Genomic DNA, 19,289 nt, shown 5'->3' on the forward strand with positions numbered 1-19,289 from the left:
AGCCCAATGAAGCCACCTTGGCCAGAAGTTTGCATTGGGCTCAGGCTTCCTTCATGCCCTCTCCCATCCGAAACTGCCTGGCGTCATGCAAGTGTTTGTTTATCTTTGGGTGAGGAAAAAGGGTCTGTCTAACACAAAAGGCAAGAAAATAGACCGTATGGAGGGGATTAAAGGAGTTAAGTTGCACCGATGGCTGGGGTCTTGTAAATTAGGCTTGGGAGCAAGACAATGCTGGGGATGCTGAATGGGGAGAAATGATTGCAATGGAGAATGTTTCTGTTATATGGGCGATGATCCTATTAACAAAGATAGTCACTGCTACCTACATACATGAAACTGTTAACCAGCCTCTAAGCCACTTTAAAAATCACTTTTCCAGACCATTTTAAAGGAATTTCCATTGAAGGACAGGTAACTCCATATCCCTTCTGGATACTGGATGAAGAGGAGGCCTAGGGAGCTTGAAGCATCCCGTGGCATTAATTTCTACAACACCAGCTTTGCTTTGACATGATTCATAGCATCACCCTGGTTTTCTCTGGGGCACCCTGTGTGCTAAGACAAGTGATCCTCAAAGGTCACTGTGGGCCTGCAGTTGTGGTGTGACTCTGAAACACTCACGGGCTGTGGCTCAACCACATTTCAGGGGAGTGAAACGTGGTATGACCATGCTGAATAAAAAATAAATTAAAAAAAAAATCCCATCGGGGCATCTGGGATATTTTTTAGGAGAAATATCCTTTGTAAATTGCAATAGTAACATCATGAGCTTTTTAAGCCTGTTACAAATTTCAGCATATGGTGCCACAGCATGGTACTGCTCCTTGGTTAAGGTCTCTGGGCAATACTGGAACTGGCTAAAAACCAGGGTGATGTTGTTTCCTTTTAGTTCACTTTTCAAATGTTTGAACAATTTTCTTTTGGAATGAAACAAAATGTTGGCTTCCTCCACCTCCAAATTTCTTTTGTTTTGCTTTTTTTTTTTTTCCCCTAAAATTGAAGTGCTGGACAGAAACATTATTGAAAACATCACTGAAAGGATTATCAAACTTTTTATTTATCCCAAATACATTTTTCAGTAGACACAACTTTTAAGGAGATGGATCATCCTGCTGACTTTGCTCAGGCTGCTCATGTGTGAGTTGTTAAGAGGGCCTGAGGCTCAACCTCACATTACTGCTGTGTCAGAAGCAGGTTTACAATTTCCATAGTTCTTTAAAAATAATTTGATTATACTCATTGTCTTTTCTAGATTCCTAGAGAATGAGCTCACTTCCGTTAGGCTCTGTGAGTTTCTGTAATTGCTTTGTATAGGAGGAAAAGCACTCTTAACAATGTTTGTTTCTAATATTAAATACAGAAAATAAATAAACACAGATATTTTCTATTGCCGGGGGTAAAGGAGAATCCTATGTGAAAGACATGAAGAATGGAGTTAATTCTTTACAGAGGACTGATTGCACAGGGATGAGTCTTTTCTTCCAGCCAGATAAAACTCACCCATATCAGTAGTTTCAGAGGGCCAGTTGACCAGATGTGGGCTGCTCAGTGTCTTCCGTGAAATGAAAGCCAGTTATTTGCAAAGAGGTGCCCCTTGTAATTATAGAATCAGAAAATTATTTATATTGGAAAAGACCTTCAAGTTTACCAGGTCCAACCTGTGACCCATTCCCACCTTGTCACCCAGACCAGAGCACTGAGTGCCACATCCAGTCATGTTTTTAACAGTTCCAGGCATGGTGACTCTACCAACTTCCTGGGCAGTCTGTAGCAATACTGTACCACCCTTTCAAAAAATAAATTCCTCCTGATGTCCGACCTGAACCTCCCCTGGTGCAGCTTGAGGCCATTTCTTCTTGTCCTGTTGCTAATTCCCTGGGAGAAGAGACCACCACCCACCTGGCTCTGACCCCATTCCAGGGTGCTGCAGAGAGCAATAGGATCCTCCCTGGGACTCTCTTTTCTCCAGGCTGAGACCCCCCTGCCCCGTTCCCTCAGTTGCTCAATTTTTGTAATAGGCACAAAGAGACAAAGCAACCTTCTCCTGGTGAGTGAGCTCCTGTCCTTCTGGCATGGAAGCTGAGAAACCAGAGAGTGCAGCAGTTACAGGAATAAGATGATGAAATGCCCTTATAATCCTGTCAGGGTTGGTTTTTTGTTTATGTGATGTCTGCAGGGGGAATTTCACACAAATGCCAATCTGATGTAAGCAAGAATCTATGTCCATCAACCCAAAGACATACATACATATATGTGTGTGTGTATGTGTATATATATATATAAATAAAAATAGAATTGCATCTATTTATGCGTATATAAAATGGGTTTTTACGCCTCTTCTCCCTACTTCATTCTCCTCATTATATCATAGTTCTGGGTATCTCCTGCAGAATATCCTCACAGGGGATGACAAAACACTCTCTCTCAGGTTCTTCAGTTTTTAGAGGTGTGTCTCACTGTGTTGTTGATTGTGCTGTCTAAAAAGTTTTGATCTCCCGTGATGGATGTCAGCCCAATTGTTAAATAGCATGAAGCTGCTTGTTATTTGTAAGTCAGGCTATTGGAGCCATTTATCCTAGTTTCAGCCCTTCCTAATATCCACAGGCAAAATTCCGAGTCACTGCAAAGCTGATAAAAGACTGAGTTGCTCCTCCTTCATGTTCACTCAAGGAGCCCTGAACCAGGAAAAGTTACCAGCAGTATCATCCAGAAGGCCTATATTTATGATTCACAGCCCAAAGATCCAGGAGGAGCTGTAATAAGGCAGAAAATTGATGAGCCTTATAAAGGTTTTATACAACTAAACCCTGGAGCCTTATAACTACATTTTGCCAAGAGTCACCTTAATTCAATGCTTACTAATGGTGTCCTTCATCCTGTAGTGCCTGTATCTCTTCCTGTCCTGCAAAACCCAGTGATAACGTACTCAGCAGCACAACAAAACCACCAGAAGGACTGTGTCACTGTAGCCTTGATTAAACCCAAGGCCTTTATCTTTACTGATCAGTTTTTAGGAGTATTTGTGGGGAAAAGGCAACAAAACACTGCTGATTCACAACCATTGCACTTTACACCCCATTGATATAGATAACTGTACAAGTTACAAGGATGTCATGAGTTCTGGGGAGATTTCTAGTTCTTACGTTCATGTCAAGGGTATAAATAATAATAACTTATAATGGTTTGGATTGTCATGCTCTCTGGTGGGATGACGCTTCAAATATGAGAAACTTTTTTTGTTGTCCTGACTCTGGACAGGCTGATGATAAAACTCCAAACTGATTTAAGTCTTAATGGTTCCCTTCTTCACCATGTAAGGGGTTTAAACCCCATTATGAGGTCTATGCAACATATTGATCAAGTTTTATGTCCCCTCAGGATTTAATTAGAAAAGATTTTCTCTGAAAAATACAAACATCATTAATTAAATTATTTCACCCTAGTGCCCTAAAAACTAAGAAATCAACCTCAGCAAACCTCACAGAATACATTTAGGTGAAAAAGGATAGTGTCAGGGCTTGGTTGTCTTGTTTTTTCCTAAGTCTGTTGTATCAGCTTTGGCAAATGTTTCGCCCCGTGTGAGAAGGAAAAACACTATAACCATAAAAGTACACAGATGTATTGTCTGAAAGCCACAAGAGCTGTGTCAGACGCTTTAAATTAGCAGTTCCATGTAATGTTTTCCCTTCAAATGTTCACCTTGTGGCCACTCAAGGCATGCTGCTGTTCAGTGTGAGCTCTGTGTGATGGTTTGGTGCAGACTGACTTGACTGATACATGGATCAGATCCCAGCTACTGTTGGGAGAGAAGGTGTCACTGAAGAACAGGGCTGAGGCACCTGATTACTAATTAATCAGACATGAGAAAAACCTCATGGAATCAGTTTCTATTTAATTATGGAAGCCTCATTTGGCATAGGAGCATATGCTGCTAACTCAATCGAGTGCTTTCAACTGACATCAAATAGTAATTATCAGAAAGAATCAAGTTTTTTGATTATTCATACTAATTTATTGAACACTTAAAATTAATGAACCTCAGTTATTTTAAATTTGCTCAGTTGCACTGGGAGAAAAGGAGGGAGGTAGGGAAGGACGGGTTTCTCAATTTAAAAGTACAGAGACTTGTTTAAAGATAAAATAAGTAAATTACAATATGGCATGAAATCCCATCGGTGGGTTGATGCACACAGAGGAAAGTTCCAGGCATGTTCTGGAACTGAGGAAAGTTCTGACAATGGCTTCATTGATACAATTCTTCTACCCCCCCCAAAAACAAAAATCTTCCAACAACACTTTAAGGTCACCATAAGGGGCTGGGCAGAAGACAGGAGATTTATTTGTTTGTCAGAGTGTTTCTATTTTAACCTACAGTTGTTCCAGTCTGGTGACTGAAAGGAAGTGCCTTTATATGCCACTGGAGATGAAGAGGAGGTGGGATTTTAGCTGGGTCTGAAGCAGCTTTCTCCTGCTCCTCTTTGATTTGCATTATTCTGGCCCTTCTCCTGCTGACAATACACGGCCACAAAGGTTACCACTGTGATAATTGCTGCTGACCCCTTTTCACAGCAGAGAACACGGGGTCCCTGTCTCCAGTCTATAAAGTCTGACTAATTAAAGCATCTCTTTCAGATACCAGATTTTGAGGGAAAAAAAAAAAAAGTCAAAACTGAACTACAAAACAAAAGCTGTATTTCGCTGTTTGAGTGTTTGAGCCAGTTTATACATTATGCATTCAATGGTGTGATATTGCTTGTGTGAGTGGAACTGCTGTGGATTTATAGTGGGATAAATGAGATTTGAGTTCCAGCCTAGAATTTCTGATTGTTGAGTGTTTCCTTTTTAGCTGTTTCTAATGAGTTGTCTTGAGACCTTCCGTATCTGTAAATTAAAATGTGTTTGTTTAATCCTTTCTCAAAGCACAAAAAAAAAAGACATAAAATGCTTAGAAAACATGTATAGTTGCTCTTAAAGAAAATGTTTTTGTGAGAAATGTGTAGTGTTAGGAATTAATGTGTGGAAATTGATTGACTATTTTTTTTTTTTTTTTTTGTGTGTGTGTTAATTTGAAGGTCCTTGCTGTAACTCCCTAAAATTCTCTGTGTTCAGTCACAGGAGCTGACTTAATTCAGGTCACACTGAAAGAGAAGGAAAGAGTGGCTTTACCTACCCCAGGTATGTGAAAATCTGTGTCAGAAAACCTTGGTCTGGGAGCTACACCATTTATTTTTTATAGCTTTTTCAGGAGTAAATTGCTATTTTTCACTTCAATATTTTGTACATCTGTCAAGCCAACAGAGGCTCTTGGTATTCATTTAGGCGTTTCATTGAGCCCTATCTACCATTGCTCAAGAGAAATGTGTGATTATAAAACACTGTAAACTTTTGTTGGGAAATACCACAGCAGATCAGACAGAGAATGGAGAATATAAGACTACAGTGAATTTTAGTGCTCCATGGTCTGATATTACTGCTCAATTTCATGTTGAATCAGACAGAAAAATATACCAGAGACAAGGGAGACCTCCAAATTGTAATGTTTTTGAGTATTAACTGCCTTGCTGTGTTGTGTATTAACAATAATCATTTACATGGAAAAAGGGTTTAGAGACATTTTGTCAGGGTGTTTCTCCCAGAACAAACAAATGATTGGAGAGACAGACCCAAACTTAAGGAACTCAACATAGATTTAATTTCTGTGTTTCCTTGTGCTGATAACAGAGCTTTTTTTGTACACCACAATATTATTGAGCTGGGTCTAGTCCCCAAAACCTAGGCATGTGCTTGCTCCTATATTTTCAATCCCCGAAGAAGCTTTCCTCAAGAAAAAAACATGCCAGAATTCCCTTTGCAGTAGAGGGACAGAAGTAGGTGCTTGCAGAGGCCTCCAGAGGGAGGCCCTGCCTGCATTAGTCCAGGATTTGCTAAACTGAGTGTGCAGGATTTTCCCTTGAAGGCTTCCCTTCCTCTCCTGTGGCAGAACAAACTTCAGAGCAATTCATCTATGGAACCTGGCTAGTTAGCTCTCCAAAATACAAATGCAAGTCAAGCACCTGTATTTTGTGGACTCAGTTTCTTCCTAATATTTTCCTAAGGCTCAGGAATTTTCTTTTGGATTGACCTGAAAAAAGATAATTTTGGAGAAGGAGCAGGAGTTTCCATGTGTCTTGGTCCAACTGCTTTTCCAAGGCAGGCCCTGGTCACCCCTTGGAATGGGAAAACTGCTTTTATGGGTGTTAGCAAGCTTGTAAGATTTGATCACTAATTATTTTGAAGTTTTCATACTTTGGGAAAGTATGGAAATTCCCATGCCCTGGGAATTCAATCAAACAGTTTTCTTTAAGCAAGGAAAATAACAAAGAAGAGTTAGTTTTGCTTCATCAGTGACAAAAGGAGGATGTTAATGTCCCAGATGCTTGACTATCAAAGAAATGGTAATTCTTCCAGCTACAGAAAATGATAATTCTGTCTTTTTATGTCCTGTTTTGTAGTTCCTTCTTGTGCTGTCATGAAATGGTCACTGGCAGAGACGTGGAATGGTGTGGGAAAAGGCTGGGGTGGATCCAATGGCAGCATCCCAGGCCCTGGGGAAGATGTCATCATCTTGCCAAGTACGTGAGGAAGGAAGGTGTTTCATTTCTGTGGGGCTGGGCTCTGCCGACGTTGGGATTGATATTTGTGTTCCAATAAGGGCTCCTTGGTCCTGGTGGCCATTCCAGCGTGTGTAGCACCCTGCATTTGTTCCTTGTCACACAGACTGCAGTACAAAAATGTAGTTTTTTTGGAAGAGAATTATAATTATTTTCCATTTTCACATACACGCAAACACAAATCGTTATACTGGCTGTCCAGCTGGAGTATGTACAGGGATCTTAATTCAGAGGAGAACTTGTAAGACCCAGAACCACAACTCACAAAGCTCATCTCTTGACCCATTTCTCTCTGTGTTTTGTGCAAGGTTCATATTTTTTTACATTTCTGCCATTGTATCATCTTCCATTTTATTTTTCTGTTGCAATTCCCACTTATCAATGGTAATCTCTCAAACCATTTGCTGTGGATGCCTCCTAGGCATTTTAGGTTAGGCCTATATTTCAGCTTGAGTTACATTTAAATCTCCACTCATCTTACAGCATTACTGCATGAAAACTGGATTTTAGTAAATGTATTAGGGAATTTGCAATAAAATCTGGAAAAAAACTTGTGATAACCATTTTACGCAAGAGCTGACCCACTTTGATCAGAAAGTTGGATTACCTGAGGTCTTGATATAACTATTGAATGATCCAATGAATATTTCTTGATATGTACCTGAAATATTCTAGAACCTGATGCTATCTCCTCCTCATTTCTGTGAAATGAGTTAAGTGTCTCTACCTACCACAGCTCCACTTCTGGAAATGTGGGATGTGGATAACACCACTTGATGTCTACTCCTCTCCCACCTGTTTTTGATGTATGGCTTTTGTGGAGGGAAATGTTTGTCTTAGTATCTGGGCATTTATTTAGCTTCAGTCACAGTTAGGGCTTCTCTGGCCTGTGTCATTAAGGTATATATATATATATATATATGAAGATAAAAAGTGAAACCATAACCATGACTGAAATTACCAACAAAACCATTTCCTTATATATATATATGTATAATTGAAGGTTACATTAAGAATTATGATCCACCTTCAATATATATTTATTTTAATTTTCAATTTTCTGATAAATATGAAAAAAACCCCCAAACCTGTACTTTTAAAAACATTTAATTTCTTCACTTTTGGGGGGAAATTACATTGAGATAAAGAGTAGGTAATGTTGGAGTTCAGGGAGAATTTCTTCATGGAAAAGGTGGTCAGGCATTGGAAGGGGCTGTCCAGGGAGGTTTGGAGTCCCCATCCCTGGAGGTGTCCAAGGAATGACTGGATGTGGCACTCAGTGCTCTGGGCTGGGGACAAGGTGGGGATTTGTCACAGCTTGGACTTGATGATCCTGGAAGTTTTTTACAGCCTTAATGAGTCTGTGATAGATGGTTCACCAATATCAACCCATGGCTGTCATAAGACCAAAACATCCCAAGTCTTCACCATCATGTGTCAGATGCAGATAAGAGGCACAGAGGTAAACCACAATTTACACAGAAGCAGAGAATAACAAATTAATAAATAAATAGGCCTGGCTGAGGGTTTGGAGTTCTGTTGTTTAGATCAGATCAAGAGAGTAGAAGATGAAGGATCAGTTTGTGATGCACGATGAATAAAACTCTTCCGTGTTTCCTGCAAAGGTGAGGAGCTGGAGCATGTGCAGAGAAGGGCAATGATGCTGGGGAAGGGTCTGAGACACACAGTGGCATTCTTGGGGCTGTTCTGTGCAGGGCCAGGAGCTGAACTCAGTGATCCTTGTGAGTCCCTTCCAACCCAGGTTATTCCATGATTCTGATTCTATAAAAAATCTCTTCACTCCCATTGCAAGAGCAAATGTGTGTGTTGGTTGACGTGCAGAAACTGTTCTCCTCTCCTGTGCCTTTCTGGAACCCTCCTTTGATTTTATCCTGAGAATAAAAACATGAACACAAACACAAGCTGTCTATCACACCATCTATTTTGTTTCATCTCTGCCTTTTCTGGTCATCCTCTCTCTATTTTATTTCTGCTCTCCCTCTTCGTTCCTGCTGGTTTGGAGGTGTTGAGACACTCACTGACATTGGGGTCAACAGAGTACAGGGTCTTAAATTAGAGTCATGGTCCTCACTGGGGCGATAAGGGAACTGGATTTGTTGCTCAAATTTGAAATGAATTTAGGCAAGATGAATTTTCTGTCCATTTTGCATGCTTTGCTTTGCTGCCACAAGTGTTTGAGTCTCCAGTTCAAAGAAAGCCAGACCCTTGCTTGGATACAAAATCTAAAATGAAATCAACAATTTTAAAATGTATGCTTAATTGTAGCATTTTATGGATGTTTCTCTTCCCATTTCCACTGGCTTGTGCAGACCCTGCTAAACTCAGAATGACTGCAGGTGGCTTCAAAAAAGTGAGAATTTGTTCTTATGAGAACAAATATTCTACAAACCACTCTTTGTGCTGCTATGCACACCAAAATATGTTTTTGTGATGCACTCCTGGCAAGATGCAGCTGTGTCGTACTCTTTGCTGTCTTCTGGTTAGTTAAAATTCTATTCTGGGAGCCATCTACAATGATTTTCTGATTGAAAGCCAAGACATGATCCTGCTTTTGGTATGCTGTGCATGACTGGATTAGTCCTTTCAGCCCCCAAAAACAGTTTTAGAATCACAAGAGCAATAATTGATGCTTAGTGCTCATTTCTAGTGTGCAGAAGTACAGGCACTTTGGTCTGACACTGCTTAAATCTTTGACTGAATGTGGATTCCTAGAGTTCACTGGAGAACTGGGGCACTGCCTAAATTTAGCTATTGAAAGCTTCAATTTGCTTATTTAACAAAATAAGCATAATTGCAACATTGGAGCTACCTCATGGGCTGGTCTCAGGAAGGTTTGAAAAGGTAGAAAATGCCTCTATTAGCTAAATATACATATTAGAAACCAGCTTTTTGTGTTCTTGCTTGGTGTCTGCTTGACATCTAGAGATTTGGCAAGCTTGGAAATTGGGGTTCTGTACTGAGTTCATTTTTTTGCCCTGTTCAACTTCACAGACTTAGCACAAGGATGACTTTGACTTGCAACAAAGGTAGGTTCCTCATGTAAAAGTGACTTTTAGTTTTGGTGTGTTGCTAAAATTCCCATCAGTGTCTGTCTCCCCAGTGGATATGAATCTCTTCCAGCCTGATCTGGAAATCCTCAGCTTGGGCTGCCACAGCTTGTGCTTTTATCCCTGGAGGTTCATCCTCTGGAGCCACAGCCATCCCACAAGGACCTCTCACATGCATCAGGCTTCAGCAGCCACACCACCTTGGAAAACAATCCAGAGGAGTTTGGTCATGCCATTCCAGCAGCCAGCAGTGGCATTAGCTTCCCAAAGCCCTGGGATTTTCAGGGCTTTGGTTTATGGTTTTCAGTGTGACACACTCCTGATGCAGCATGCTCTGTGTGGAAGGAGAATGCGTTATAATTCCAAGCAAAGGAATGCTGTTTTGAAGGGTATTGATATGATATCATGTAGCCTCTGGCAATTTCTATCTTCCTTTATTTTTTTTTTTTCTCTCCAGTGGTGGAATTCACTCTGTTCTTCATTTTCTGATTTTGATTTTCTTTGAAGTTTTTCTGTTTGAAGAGATGAATGCTGGAGTACTGTATCCCATATAATAGCTCCTCTGTTGTGCCTGATTTCCATTCAATGGCATGCTATGGTGTTTTATACAGCAGCATGGCTGATCAAAGGCATTTCATGTCATTGCTGGAGTCATTAGTGACTTCTCAGTATTGTGCATCTGAACATTAAGACTCTGGCATACCTGTGAGCTTTTTGTCTGAAGAAAGCGTGTGTAAAATGAAATATTGCCCTGTTTTTAAGCTCAAGCCATGGTTTGCTGAGAGTAGTGTCTTGCCGTTATATGAATATTTTCATGGTAGAAAAACAGCTCAAATTTATCTTTCTCTGAAGGTAAATCCTTTGAGCTCAGTGACCTAAAGTTTATTATTTTAACTGCTAAGTCATATTGCTTTCTACAAGGTAAATGAATGTATTCTGTAAGGAAGTTGCCTTTGAATCTGTTTGCTTTCCTCCTCAAGTGTGGAAAGACCTTTTTCCCCCTCAAAGGAGTGTTCTATTATTTCTACAGAGCAACATTTCACCCTCTGAGGACTTCACACCTCAAGCATCACACCCCGGAGTGTTGTCCTTTTAAACTGAGGAAACTCTAGGTTTGCAGAGATATCTCTGAGTGGGGGAATTTCTCACTCCTGTGTTTCAAGGCTCACACACACAATACCACAGTTACAGTCAGCATTTCCTTTATAAAACCTTTTTTTGAAAGATGTGCAAGTCAGCAAAAAATCTCTGTTCTAGACTGAAATGTGACACATAAATGGCATGCCTGGGAGCGCTTCTTCTTCTTCTTCTTCTTCTTCTCCTAAAAATATTTCAGCCTGTGTTTGATGAATATACTTATGGCCTTTGTCAACTGCAGCTTTTTGCCACATTCTTGAGATGTGATTTCACAAACTAGATTCCTCTTCTGACTGAGAGATACCATTTTAACAACATCTCTTCCCTAATTCTCCTCCCTATTTCATATGTTTACATCCTGAGCCTTCCCTTCACAGCTCTGCAGGGCATGGGACTGTACCCGTCCTGTAAGAGATTATAGACAGGATTATGCCTGTAAAAATATATTAAGTACCAACACCATAAGATTTAGGGGGGAAAGAAAATGCACTTGCTCCCTAGAGATGTACATCATCTGAATGCTGTGACAATTTTGCATGCTTGAAAGATGTTTCAGCCCAAGGATGCAGGGAATTTGTTTTGGAATGAGGGGTTCAGATCAACCATGGCTTGCTGCTGTACTTGGTATAGTCCTTAAGAACAGACATCCTGGGCTTTCAGGGTGTTCATGGTCAGAGAGAAAGGATAAAAAGACAGAGGGGCAAAAGGAAGAGGTGGGATAATTCATTCACATGGATAAAGGCAGGAATATGTCAAAATCCACCATAAAAATGTCTGTTCCTTAATGTCCCCTGTTTTCTATATCTATACCTTGCAATAAATGCTTATGAGAACAATGAGAGTCACAGAAAACCTCTGTGTAGGTTAGGGCTGCCATTATGTTGAAGATTTTTTTTTCTGCAATCTGTTTCTATGAAAGCCATTATTAGATGGCATTATTAAGCCCCTTATTAGGGAAACACCTTGCTTTTCTTTCTTCCAGGAGCACCCACTGACTGAGAGATGCACCATACTCTTGTTACTCTTGTTAGTAATGAAAGGGGATGAAAACTAAAGTTTCAGGACCTGAGTTGTTTTCCAGTGCAATCAACTGAGAGTCTCTTAGTGACATCCAAGAGCATTAGATGGGCCCTGAGGGCAGAATTCACCTCTGTGCAGCCAGCTACCTCTAAATGATCCACCATTTACACCCTTACTCATGTCCTACTTGGAACACTTAAGAGGCATTTTAAAGGTTCCCAGGCTGCAGACTTGCAGCTTTAGGAAGCAGCAGTAATGTTGTCATTGTTCTCAAACCACAGCGATTTCCACTTTGTTCTGAAATATAAAAATATCCCCCTTTCTCGTTATGGATCTGAGGCAATGGTGCTTTGCCCATTGTTAACTAACTTTCAGAGGGGAATATGAATGCAGAATGGAGGTACTCATGGTGGAGCTGGCAATGATCTCAGAGTTTTTTTTCCAACCTTAATGATTCTGTGGTTCTATGAGCTCTGTCTTCCCGTAGGTTGTGTTTGTGTAAGCAAAGATTTCCTCTTGGATGGTGAGGAAGAGATGAGTTTTCATACACTAAACCTGGGAGAGCAAAGCCAAGATGAAAAGAGGGAAAAGTGGCAACAGAGGGTCAGTGGAGGTAGTTCATGATGTGTGGGTGCAGTTTGTCACCCTGACCACTGTTGACAAGGTGGAGATTTGCAGGCTTTTTGCACCATGATGTACCTCTGTGATACTGCTGGATATTTTTCCATTTCCCTGAATCCTAGAATCCCAGAAGGGTTTGTATTTGAAGGGACCTTAGAGCTCATCTTGTTCCAACCTCCTGCCATGGACAGGGACACCTTCCACTAGAGCGGGTTGCTCCAAGCCCTGTTCAATCTGGCCTTGAACACTTCCAGGGATGGGGCATTTTGTCATTCTTATTCTCTTCAAAAGAACTCTCTTGTCGTCTTCAGTTCCATGAGGCAAAAATGCCAAAGACTTGGGGAGAGACTATTTACGAGTCCCTGGCATGACAAGACAATGGCTAATGGCTTTAAACTTAAAAAGAGTAGGTTAAAATTAGATATTAGGAAGAAATTCTTCCCTGAGGGGGTGGTGAGGCCCTGGCACAGGTTGCCCAGTGAAGCTGTGACTGCATCCCTGGAAGTGTCCTAGGCCAGGTTGGACAGGGCTTGGAGAAATGTGGGATAGTGGAAGGTGTCCCTGCCCATGGCAAAGGGTTGGAACAAGAAGATGTTTAACATCTCTTTCAACCCAGGCAATTCCATAATTCTCTGAAAACCAATCTGAATAACACAAAACTCAAACCACACTGACATTCTTCACCAGCTCACCACACTTTTTGTCTAGTGGTGTTATCAGGCTGCCATTGACCTAAACAACCGTCTGCTTTGTTTCCCAGACAGGACCATCCTAGTGGATGTGGCTCTTCCCCCTCTGAGAGGACTCTACATCCTGGGGACCCTCGAGTTCCCCAGCAACTCCAGCAACGTCCTGAGTGCAGCCTGTGTCATGGTGCTGGGGGGTGTGCTGAGAGTGGGTGAGTGAACAGCTGATCTTCGGGATGCCTGGGGTTTATTTCTGCTCTTGAAAGGAAAAAAAAAAAAAAACCCATGGAGAACAACTTAGAGTGTCACCATAAACATGCTGTCCAACCTAATGCCCTGTGGCTACCTGGATATCTGCAGTTTGGGCACCCAGAATCCATGTGAAGCACAGTGGTTACCTACTGGAGCTAATTACCGATTCCTTTAATAGCAAGGTGCCACAAATACTGCAATCTGCACCTCACTCCTGGTTTCACTGGGGCAGAGATTTTATCTGATATGTGTAAAAGTTTGCCCTACTTCCTGTGGGGCTGCTTTATGTGACAGAAATTCCCCAGAGCAGGATCTGCCCTAGTGTTCAGGCAATGCCTGGTGCCTGGGCATTAATAGGACACTTTTTGTGACATAGAAATATTTAAAAGCCAACATAAAGCCAACAGTCATGGAGAATTCCCTGAATGCCTGGAAATCCTGCTGTGGTATGGAACAGCTGGATTCAGCACACTTGCTCCTCTCATCCCTCTGTAGAGATGAGCAGTAGGACCACAGGAAGGTATCTTACCCCTACTTCCAGCTGTTTCGCAGTCCCCAAAGTCACAGGGGCTGTTCCACATTATTTACAACAGTCAAGATCGATGTTTTTCCACTCTGAAGTAATTACTCACATAATACCCTTTAAATATCAAGGTTTCCAAAGCCAGGCATTATATTTACTTACAGGAATCCTTAGGATACTGGGATCACATTGTTGATCATTGCTTGACCTTTCTCAAGATTGGTTTCATGAACTTTAAAAAGAGAATTTGTTTGTGTAATCACCTCCTGAGGAAGTCTGCTTCAATATTTATTTGTTGTTAATCTCAAGGGACTGTTTGGTTAATATAGTCCTGGCCAAAAAAGTTATTTTGCTGTCTTGTGTTTTTCTTCGGAAAAAAAAGGTTGGAAAGCTTAATCCAGGAGGTTAAAAAATATGTATACTTAAAAGAGTGTCAGTCATTTCTTACTTAGACTCCTTTGCACTCTAAATATGGTTTCATATTGGTTTTAAGAAAAAGCATGTGTTCATTGCTAAAATCACTTATTAAAAAAACACTGAGGCACTTTGCTGCACAAACTCCCCTCAAGCACATCTGTGAGTAGCAATGATATTAAAAACCAAACAGGTATTCGCAGCTGCTGTCCCACGTCTCCTGGAGAGCTGTCCTTGTTTCAGCTGTGAGATGATGGGTGGGTAGAGACTCTGCAATTTTCCCACATCTCATACTGGCTTCTCTGCCTGCCTGCAGACCTGGGAGTGTCTGTTTTCCCCTCCCTTCCCCTTCCCCTTCCCCTTCCCCTTCCCCTTCCCCTTCCCCTTCCCCTTCCCCTTCCCCTTCCCCTTCCCCTTCCCCTTCCCCTTCCCCTTCCCCTTCCCCTTCCCCTTCCCCTTTCCCTTCCCATGTGTTCAACGCCTTACAGTAACGTCTTGGAGCCCATCTGTCCAATCCTGCCTGCTCCATGCCTGAAGGAAGGGTTTTGAAGCCCATCTGTCCAACTCCACCACACCCTAAAGAAATCCTGACACAAAACAGATAATGAGACAGTTTAGTAAACAGATTTAATAGATGTGGACATCAGCATTCAGCATTGCCTGAGCAGGATCTCAGGTTGACATCACGTGAGCCAAATCCCCAGGTCCTGCCTGTTGTGTAATTTCTCCATGGCCTGTTTTCAGCATAGCAATCTATGGCCACATGCTGTTCCTTCTAATTCCGTGGCCTGGAACAAAGACTTTCTGGTAAGATAGGATATTTTGTTCCATTAAACTTCCAGACAGGAATGATCAGTTTAGAAATTCATCTTATTTGGGTTTGGTGTCCTCCAGAGAACTTTTCTTCTCTGCAGCAAATAAACAACAGTCAGAAGGTTAGATCATGACCATAAATGCATAGGAACTATATGATGATGGGAAATATGTAACAAAGGGGAAAAAATCAGTGCAAAATTGGAGTTTATCAACCATAACAAGAACCTAATTAATTTTAGTGAAACAATAATTTACAGGCAAATTGGGATGCGAAAATAATGATGATTGGGAAATCAGGATTTGTGGAACACTGTTGACCATGCAGGGTCAATCATCACTTTTCTCTTTAATCTATGATCACAATCCATGTGATTTATGATCCCTGGAAGATGTGAGATGATTTGAGATCCACAAAGAACTCTGTCAGAACCCTTGGAAAACTCAAAGGAAAAAGTGTGGATCTACCCCCACAGGAATTTCTCTGGGTGCTCCTAGCCCTTTAGCAGTGTTGGATACAGGGAAACTTCCTTATTATTTCTACTTTCATATCCTACCACTAAAATAAGGAGTTTCTCTCTTTCACTTTCCTTAAAAGTCTTTTATTTGATGGTGATATTCGCAATAGAATTTTAGTTACACCATTTTTTTCTATTTCTTTGCACTGTGATACTGTAAAAATTAGGTATTTTTCCAGCTTGTAAAAGGAGAGTTTGAGGTTCAGACAGAAAGCCAAGTGCTAAATATCATTAGCACATGTGTGTCAAAACAAGATAAGAAATAACGAGTTCAACATCTCACAGTTGTTTTTCCATTCTCAGCTACGATGATTCCATCCATTTTAACCCACAAACATTAAAACTCAGATGGTATGTGCAGAAAGTGCCCTGTTCCACTGCTGAACAAAGCCTTCAGCTCCCAATAAAGATGAAGAAAATGCTGAAGTTCTCTTGGCACACATTGATCCGTTGGACTCATCCTGAACTAAACTGCACTCAGCTGCTCTTTGCTGGCAGGCTGCTTTTATTTCTTATAGTAGAGCTTGCCAAGTAATTATCCAGATAGGATTTCTCATTTCAGTTTCAACTTGTCACGTTCTTTCCTTTGCATGTCTCCTGATGGCTGCTTGTCAGTCATGTCACTCTTTGGAGGCAAGAAGCCTAAGGTTATCATCAGCTCATGCCTTGATTGTCTGGAGGTGGAATCCCAGACAATTCCAATGCTTCTCTCGCTTGTCGTAGGAGCTCTAATGCATTTACTCCCCCCCTTGTCCAGGAAGGACCCCCATACTGACTTGTCAAAGGGTAAGTCAGTGTATTTCACTAAAGCACCATGTGTTAGCTGTAAAAAAAGAACAATAATTTGGGCAACAGTGAGTTTCACCAATTTATTGTCTTTTCCATCTTCTCCAGCACCTCTGTTGTGTGGGTCCCATCTTTAGCTGCGGGCTGAGTCCCACCCTGCAGTCACATATCATCCCTGCACAGCTTGCATGAAGAAGGGACTCTGTTGGTGTAACAAGATGTATTTTCATTCCAAATCACAGAAAAAAAAGTGGTTCAAAAAGTTCATTGTACTACCTGCATTCCCTTCAATGAACCCCTCAGCCTCTGTCTGTTTTCCTTTTATCCCTTCCAAGCCACTCAGTTTCTTTTAAATGATTGCTCCATGTAGAGAAGGAATTTGGTTCACATGTTCAAGAAACTCAAATTTAGGTGTGATTTGGACATCTGTGCATGAGGTGCTGTTCCAGTAGAGACCTATCCAATATAATCAGTGGAGCCCTTGCAGTCTGTGGGACTTGGTGATAAAGGTATCTAGAGAAAATCTACATTAAGAAACCTGAATGCAGGTATATGATCCTCCCTGGAAACATGGTTCAGTTGCCTAATTATAAAGATTTTCTATAATTCTGGGCACCCTCAGGTGTCTCGCCCTGCCTGCAACTTCTGCTTAAAAATCCCACTGTTCAGTCATTTATCCCTGTCTTGTATCTGCCAGCCTCCAGAGAGGATTTGGAGGGCACTGTGACTCTCAGATCCCACTCTTATTTCTCATTCACCTCCCACTTCTGGCTGTTAGTTCCTACTCCACAGCTCCACAGCTGTGGAGTTCTGAAATCTTCTGTATATTTGGCAGAAAGAGGCAACCAAGTGAGGTCTCCTTGTCTGGCTGCTTTTCCAGATTGCTTTCCAGAGTGCAGCCTGACCACCTGAAGGAAGGTCCAGAAGATGAACCAACAGTAGGTGCTGTCCAGCTGTGTATTGACCATGAACAAAAACTCCTTAGACTTTCTGATGACAGTATGACACAGTTTTCAAAATAGCTGGGTACTTAGAGTCCAAGAAGTTTTGGATTCAGGAAACAGAGATAAAAGGGGAGATGGTCCCAGCAAGATACTCATCAAAGTCTGTTTGCCAGGTGAAGGGAGGAGATCTTATCTCAGAGATTTTGTTGCTCTTATATGCAACAGCTGTTGCAGAGTGTTATGTTGTGAAAAAAAAAAAAAAAGAAAAAAAAGAGAAGGCTAGAAGGGAGGAAACACCAACTAATCTAGGAAAGAATTGAATGGGTTTTGCTATGGATCAAACCCCAAAACAATACAGCAAAAATCTGTCAGGAAGAACATCTGGAACACAACTGAATTATAAAAACAATGGAAAATGCTTTTGAAACTCAACAAACTAGATCCAGACCACAGTCCAGAATAAACGAAAATCTGGATAGAAAAAACACATCTCTATTTCTGTTCTCTTTTTTATTCCCTCATTTTTTTCTTGTAGTAGGTTTTCTCCTCTCCAGGGATTAGAGCTGATGAAGGATTAAACAATTGTGCTAACAGATCTATATTACAGTCTCAGCATTTGGATCTCACACTTCTTCAGGACAGTGTGTAATCGGTGGTGAATTTATTAACAGCACGGGTTCTTTATTAACACAGGATTATCATATATACTGTTGGGGTTTTTTGCACTGTGTAGTGCAATTGGAAGAACACATTTTTGGGGGAGCCTTGCCTTTGTCTTTAGTGCCTCCTGACCTTTTCTGCACATCTCACCAGGCATTTCCACCAGCTTTTGGTGATTTCCAGGTTGCAAGTATCCTTTTTTCCTGGTTGTCTGCCAGCAGCACATTATCATTTCACTTTATGACCAATCAGGTTGCTCATCAAATTTCCAGGGCTTCCAGCTGCAGTAGGAGCATGAAAGAGGATTTGTTTCCACTCGTCTCATGCAGGATGGAGATTTGGGCAGTTTGGTGTGATCTTCAGTAAGACTTGCTCACTACACAAAAGTGGGACAAGAAATCTGAAGTTTTCACAACCAAAGTCCAAAGACGGACACTTAAAGGCCAGATCCTTCATGTATGTGTTGCAGAAATCATGATTCCTGTTCTTTATGGCAAGTTGCTGTATCCCACAAAATTACTTATTTCAAGAGCTGTGATTTCATAGGCACTTACTTCATAAGGTTCTGAAACTGACCCAGCCCCTGTGATTTGTGTGAATCAACTGTTTCTGATTCCCCTTATGTGTAAGCTAAGGGAGCTGTTGCTTCCATATCTTCATTTCCATGGGCCATTGTGCTGGAATCTATTTAGACTTAGCCAAAGTGTGCATCTGAGACCTTACTTTCCCCTTTGTTTTTCATTTTTCTCCCTTAATTCCCAGAAAGATTCTTATCTTTTCAAGACCTCTTGCATTATTATTTTCAGTATTAGAGAATCAGAATGGGTAAAGTTGGAAGGGAACACTGACGGCCATCTAATCCAACCACCCTGCTCAAGCAGGGTCCCATGGAGCATTCTTCACTTTTTTTCCTAATTCTTTGCTTCAAAATTCCTGCTGAATTTCCTAGAATGTCCTCGTAATTGTTCTCTCCACCTGTGTCAGTTTATCTGCTTGCTTTCAGTGTCTTCAGACAAGTTTGGGTCCCTAATAAAACATTGAATGCCACAGGGTTGCAGGATCACACCTGGTTGAGTCCATGTCCCTTTTCCAGTCACTCAGGATGTAAATTAGTGTGTGCCGTGTTCCTGCTGTACTTGTGTAGTTTGTTAATCACAAAGTTTTGTGCTACTAAGCCAAGTGCCTTGGAGAAGCCAA

At 41.2% G+C, this 19,289-nt stretch overlaps 1 protein-coding gene across 1 annotated transcript in view; it reads left to right on the forward strand.

Annotated features, from left to right (window-relative positions):
- Positions 1-19,289, forward strand: part of PKHD1 (PKHD1 ciliary IPT domain containing fibrocystin/polyductin) — a 226,094-nt gene that overhangs the window by 131,121 nt on the left and 75,684 nt on the right. Inside the window, exons 49-51 of the mRNA XM_062489610.1 lie at positions 5,110-5,175; positions 6,492-6,611; positions 13,257-13,394. Of these exons, the coding sequence (XP_062345594.1) occupies positions 5,110-5,175; positions 6,492-6,611; positions 13,257-13,394 (324 nt within the window). The remainder of the gene's footprint in view (positions 1-5,109; positions 5,176-6,491; positions 6,612-13,256; positions 13,395-19,289) is intronic.

This window comes from Cinclus cinclus, chromosome 3 (genome assembly GCF_963662255.1).
Source record: "Cinclus cinclus chromosome 3, bCinCin1.1, whole genome shotgun sequence".
In the NCBI taxonomy this organism is placed as follows: domain Eukaryota; kingdom Metazoa; phylum Chordata; class Aves; order Passeriformes; family Cinclidae; genus Cinclus; species Cinclus cinclus.